Source organism: Chondrus crispus, genomic scaffold, assembly GCF_000350225.1.
Source record: "Chondrus crispus Stackhouse genomic scaffold, scaffold_37, whole genome shotgun sequence".
Lineage (NCBI taxonomy): Eukaryota > Rhodophyta > Florideophyceae > Gigartinales > Gigartinaceae > Chondrus > Chondrus crispus.
Genome location: NW_005179283.1, coordinates 419,752 through 425,550, shown reverse-complemented (window position 1 = coordinate 425,550; position 5,799 = coordinate 419,752). Strand labels below are relative to the sequence as shown.

The window sequence follows — 5,799 nt, the reverse complement described above, 5'->3', positions numbered from 1 at the left end:
ACAAATGCACGAACTGCGGTCATACAGGCCATACGGCAACCCGCTGCTGGGGAAAGGATTTGAATGGGCGTCGCCCGGCTCCTCCTAGCGGATATAAACCGCGTATGTCTCAGGGGAAACAATCTGCATTTGTCACACAGAAACCTGATCCCGACATGGTGGTGGGGTTCGGGGGCGGCGGCGGGGCTTGGAGATTGGACGCGGGGTGCACGAGGACGCGTGCAGCGGGAGGAAGGAGAGCGTGTAGCGCTTGCGGCACAGGGGGCAGCGCGCCGTCGACATGGCGGAGGTGGGGGCGGTTGCGGGTGGCGACAGTTGCGGGTGGCGACGGAGAGGCGGGAAGGCGGACGGGCTGCGGAACGCTGGGCTCTCAGGGGCTCCTTTAAGACAGCATGGACGGGCTGTCTTAAAGGAGCTGAGGTGACACGCCGCATGAAGGATCAAGGAGACGCATGCGCGATGTGCCAGCAATGACACCCTCGCCTCGCTTCAGCCACGTGTACAGACTACACGTGTACATGTTACTTGGCAAAGAAGAAAAATAGAGTTCGGATTCCCTACAGTAGTACAGCACTAATCACTCGCCGTGGTCGAGCTACGTTAAGCCGCGTTTCTGCGTCCCTCAACGCGCCCGAACCGCCACAACACGCCATGTCTTCCTCAACGCCCGTCCTAGACGCAAGCGTACGCGCGAGCGTGTGCGCGCTACTAGCCGACGCGGGGTACGACGACGGGGCGGGTTCGGGCGATGGCGCGCGCGAGGCGGCGCCGCTGCCTGCGCGGCGGCCGGCACGGTAAGCTTCGTATGCGCGCGGCGCGCGAGCGGCGGTGCGCGAGCGGCGGTGCGCGACGGCGCGGCGAAGAGACTGACGCGCGACGACGTGTACGTGTGCTGTGCGGACCGAAGGATGGGGCTCGGCGCCGCGCCGCCGGGAGCGGCGGCAGCCACCGAGGCGCAGCGACGCCTCGCCGCAGCCATGAGGAAGGAGCGCGCCGGCGCAGAGGAGGACGCGCTTAGCGAGGCGGAGGAGATGGAGTCCAGGGCCGGGCTGATCGGCGGCGCGCGCCGTGCCGGGAAGGGGAGAAAACGCAAGCGCGCCAGGAAGGAGGCGAAGGAGGCCGCCATGGAAAAGGAGGCGAAGGAGGCGAAGGAGGCCGCCATGGAAAAGGAGGCGAAGGAGGCAGAAGAGGCGGTCGCGGCAAACGCGGCCGCGGTCGCTCAGGACGGCGCGGCCGCGCGCCCCGCGCAGCGCACGTGGACGGCGAGCTGGGGCGTGAAGAAGAAGCGCAAGGTGCGCTCGCGGCAGAAGAACCTCCGGCGCGACACGCGTCCGGCTAGCGCGCTCCCGGCGCATCTGACGGCAGAGACTCTGCTTGGCGGGCGCGTGCGACGGGCGCCCGAGCGCAGCTGCAGCGTGGATGCCGCAATGCGAAAGGCAGTGTAAACGCATAACGGGCCCCAACGACGGGACACGCGACTGTACACGTGGACGCGCGGTGCGTGGCACCTTCCACACAGTTAAACTCACTTCGTGTACGGTATCTCCCGCCAACGTCCGCCGTGCGTACCTACAGTACCACCCTCACCACTTCGCCTCCCGCGCAACCCGCTCCACGGCTTCCGAGTTGCGAGTTTTGCGGCACGCCCGCCTCCGGAACCACCGCTCGGTCCATCACCCCCGCGCGCACTCGCAATGTCAGAGCCGTCACCGCCGCCGCCGCCGTCGCCACCGGGCACGTCGGCGTCCAAGCCGTCGGACGCCGGCGCGCTGTCGGAGACGAGCAAGAAGAAGTCGCGCCTGCAATGGGACGAGGACAACCTCATCTCGAACGCGCAGGAGATGGAGCGGGCCGGGCCACGCATGAAGATCGACGAGCCCAAGACGCCGTACGTGGTGTCGGAGGCGGGGTCGTCGACGTCGGGGTCTGCGCACCAGAGTCCGCCGGAGTCGCCGTTCTTCATGCCGGGCGACGAGCTGCACGGCTTCGGCACATTGGAGGACTCGATGCGCGGCGCGTCGTCGGACGGCGCGTCCAGCGTTGGCAGCGGCGGCCGCTCGGTCCACATCGACGAGGGCGCCTTCTCGTCCGGGGGAAGCTCGCCCAGGAGTAAGGAGATCTTCGCGGCGAGGAGGAAGGCGCACTATCGTAATGAAGCCCGCCCGACGATGGACGCGCAATCGGGGGAGGAGGACGAGCCGGCGGACGAGACGGCGGACGAGGACGTGAATGGCGGGCGTCCGAATGGCCATGCCGACCTGAACGGTGTCGTACACCCTAGCGAGGGGGACCCGGAGGAGACCACTACGCTGACGAGCGGGCGGGTCGCGGCGGTTAACGGGCACCAAGGGAATGGCGTGACGGAGGACGTAGGGCGGTCGAAAGCTGCGGATGCGGATGGTGGGTAATCGAGGGGCCGTCTGCTGGGGATTGTGTTGTGGTGGCTGTGTCCGTGCTGTGTTTGCAAGTAGCTTGCTCTTGACGTGGTGTAACGTTGATTGTGTATAGAAGAGAGGGCAGGGTTTTCTCATGTCATCGTAAAACGAAAGCTCGTGTAATTTGAGATATATTCTTTTGTAGGTCACTATCATTGAAAAAAGTTAGGAGTATACCGTGTGCACGTCGCTATTCCGCTGCAACTTGCAAGTCTCGATGGAAACCTGTGGCGTCAGAGTGGAGTCGAGAACACTCGTCCAGATGTGCTGTGCAATCATCTAGGAGAATGCCGACGTCACAAAATTGTTAATTCTTCGCTTTTGCTTTTGTGAAATACACTGTATCGAGCAACAGACAAGAAAAATCGCATGCATGTGTTAGTGAAATGAGACACCCATAGGGGGAGAGTGATGAGAGTATGGATCAGACAACCCAAGCCGTTGCAGAAGCGTACCTCCGAAATCCACAATATGTTCCTGACTTCCTGCTCCTTGAGCCTGAGATAGGCGTAAAAGATGGCATAATGGAACTGCATCTCGAAGGTCAGCTTGCACAAATGCACTTCGTGTTCAAAAAACGCGTCCTCCAAGCTCTTATCAATATTATCCGCGGCCGTTTGGAAGAGCTTCCTGTACGTGCTGTACGGCTCGATGGCGGAAGCGACCGCCTGGGGGTGATCCGCACGAGCAAGTCTTACGATACCCTCCGGAAACAGGGTGCCAATAGTAGGATACAGCTTCTCGCGCTCGTGCTTGGTCAGCTCAGTACCGAACGAGTTGATGGTGATGTTAATGGCGCGTCGGTCAGCCTCAAACTTGAGAATCTCACCCATGAGTTCGGCGGTGGCTCCGCCCATCTTGATGCAGTAAGCGTAAAAGTCCTGCAAGTAAGCCTTGTACAAGGTGTTGCGGATGATTTCAATGTTGATGTCGGTAAGATCTTCCAGCGACACGCACTCGACAAAGTACGGGGCGAGCGGGGTGTCGACGACAATCTCGCGGTAGAGCTCCTCGGGGGTGGAGGCGATGCAGAGCGAGGCCATGGAGTCGAAGAGGCCGAGCGGGTGGCACTTGTCGATGAGCTCGGAGATGTCGCGGTCGTGGAGGGTGCCCGTGATGAGCAGGATGAGGTTGTCAATCATGTAGGGGTAGGTCAGGAAGTCGAGAAAGCGGCCAAGGGTACCCGTGGCTTGCGCACGGATGAAACGGAACTCGTCGACGACCTTCTTGGTGGCGTGCTCAGCGATGGTTTTGGTGGAGAGCGGGGTGGGCTCGTTTTGCAGGAAATTTCCATAGTCGGTGGCCTGGCGGGACGGGAATGGTGGGACAGTTTGGTTAGACTGGATGAAAGAGGAGGAGGCGTTCTTCCGCGGGTGTCATAGCTCCGTTGAGCAATGTGGGTGTGCTGCGTAATTAAAATTGGCAGACGGAAACGTACCGTGAGATGCATCCTGACATCGTCGAGTGACTCGCATTGGGTCAGGGCGACGAAGTCGGATGAGGAAAGAAAGCCCTAAGCAGCATTGGAAGTGACGCAAGAGGTAGAAGAAAGGTTAGGATTCGGTCGGAGGAGGAGGATGCAGACGTGGAATTGTAGACAAGGTATGTGTTCGTACCGAACGATATCCGCGCAGAATACCTTCAAGATACCCATCGTCGACATTAAACAGAAGCATACCGCCCGGCGCCATGTTTGATCTCAGAGCTGAGTGGGGACGAACGGGGACGAGCGGAGAAGCGACGGGGCAGAGAGGAAAAGGCACGGAGCGGCAAGGACGGGGGATCGAGGGTGGGAAGGAATCGGTTGAGGGATTCGCTACGTCAGAGAGATAGAAACGATTCAAGGAGAGATGGTGGGGAAACGAGTCTAGGACTGGGGTGGGCCTTACAGCGGATGACTGGGATGCGAAGGGAGCGTTGCGCAACGGTCGTTGTTGTTGCTGTTGATATCGAAGCCAAAGACTGAATACAATACAGTACATGAATAATGAACAAAAAGTAACCTATTTTCAGAGCACCCGTTGTGGACCCGCAAGACAGGGGCACAGCTATGACACATATTACACGTTGGATACGTGTCCACGCGAATCCATTGATGGAGACGCCCTGCGCCACGTGTCTGCAATATCATACTTTATGCTCCGCGCCGGGAGCCCAATCAGCACGGTCGTTTGGGACAGCAACCAATCGTGCTCGCTTGGCAAAACTGCGCCTACAGGAGCGTCCGTTCCAACAACACCAGGGGACGGCTGAGATGATATCAGACGATGCACTCCCCACACCGCCTCTGACCTTACCTACCATAGTCCCCCCCGCAGCACCCTCCCCGCAGCACCGCCACTCCGGCCTTTTTGTTCCTCAAATTACTCGCACTTCGCAAGCCCCGTACGGTAGAGCCCCGTACGATAGAGCCCCGTACGGTAGAGCCCCATACGGTAGAGCCTTGCTAGCCTTCAATACAAATATCCTATACACAGAGAGCTGTCCGTCACCGTCGTCTTCTTGCCGATTCCGACGACCCTTCCAACGCACGAAACACCGAAGACGGCGACCGCAGTCCCTTACAAAAAGTAACATAACAAAGCGCCGGTTCCGCCGCGTTCGCCGCGCTCATCTCTACCTCGGTGCTCTCCATCAGCTTAGTCGTCGCTCTTTCCTGCAGCAGCCAGTACAAGTAGTGCACGGTACTCACCACTTCCGGTGTCCTTCCATTCGCCTCTGCCATCCTCTCCGCCATCCGTTTCACCATGCCCTCGTACACCTCCTCGCCCCTATCAAACTTGGCCTGCGCCCTCGCCACCGCCTCGCCGCCACTGCTGAGCTTTGCCTGCGCGGCGCGCAGCCGCGCCGCGCACGCGTCGTACTCGCGCTTCATCTTCCGCACGTCGCGATACCGTTCTTGGAGCGCCTGCACGTGCTCCAGAAACAGCGTCAGCTGTTCCATCGCCTCCGGCACCACCGTCGCCTTCATGGCCGTCGACTCGATCTCGGCGGCGCACGCCGCCGTGGTGCGCGCGGCGCGCGCGCATTTCGACCTTGCTAATGAAGCGGAGGTGCCGGCTTGTGCGACCAGCGCTGCAAAGTGGCTCTGCTGTCGTGCGACGGCGGTCCAGGCTTGCATTGTCTCGGTGAGGGAATCGAGCGTGGCGCCGAGGAAGGCCGCGAGATGGTCCAGCTTGTGCTTCTGGAGCAAGTAGTCGGGGTTGGAAGGCTCGAGTGTCTCCGCTGACAAGGGCTTGGAGCGCAGCTTTTGGCGGGTGCGCACGACCGAGGAGGAGGGAGAGGGAGAGCGCGAGCCGGTAGCGGTGCGGCGCGGGGGAGAGGAGTCGACAAACGAATGGCCCGTGCGCACGCGGCTGGTGAG

General features: G+C 60.9%; 3 protein-coding genes; all 3 read right to left on the bottom strand.

Moving 5' to 3' along the window:
- Nucleotides 1–1,706: 1,706 nt before the first annotated feature.
- Nucleotides 1,707–2,591, bottom strand: CHC_T00006182001 (hypothetical protein). Its single transcript, XM_005718288.1, has one exon. The coding sequence runs from the start codon at nucleotides 2,589–2,591 to the stop codon at nucleotides 1,707–1,709; it is 885 nt and encodes a 294-aa protein (XP_005718345.1).
- A 123-nt stretch (nucleotides 2,592–2,714) lies between these two features.
- Nucleotides 2,715–4,417, bottom strand: CHC_T00006181001 (hypothetical protein). The gene is made up of 4 exons (XM_005718287.1): nucleotides 4,052–4,417; nucleotides 3,874–3,948; nucleotides 2,891–3,739; nucleotides 2,715–2,774 (listed from the first exon to the last, which is right to left on the bottom strand). The coding sequence occupies exons 1-4, from the start codon at nucleotides 4,415–4,417 to the stop codon at nucleotides 2,715–2,717; spliced, it is 1,350 nt and encodes a 449-aa protein (XP_005718344.1).
- Nucleotides 4,418–4,531: 114 nt separating this feature from the next.
- The window catches only part of CHC_T00006180001 (hypothetical protein), a 1,599-nt gene continuing 331 nt past the window's right edge, over nucleotides 4,532–5,799 (bottom strand). Inside the window, 2 exon segments of the mRNA XM_005718286.1 lie at nucleotides 4,532–5,209; nucleotides 5,210–5,799. The exon segment at nucleotides 5,210–5,799 is cut by the window's right edge and continues 331 nt beyond it. Of these exon segments, the coding sequence (XP_005718343.1) occupies nucleotides 5,210–5,799 (590 nt within the window). The 3' untranslated portion in view covers nucleotides 4,532–5,209.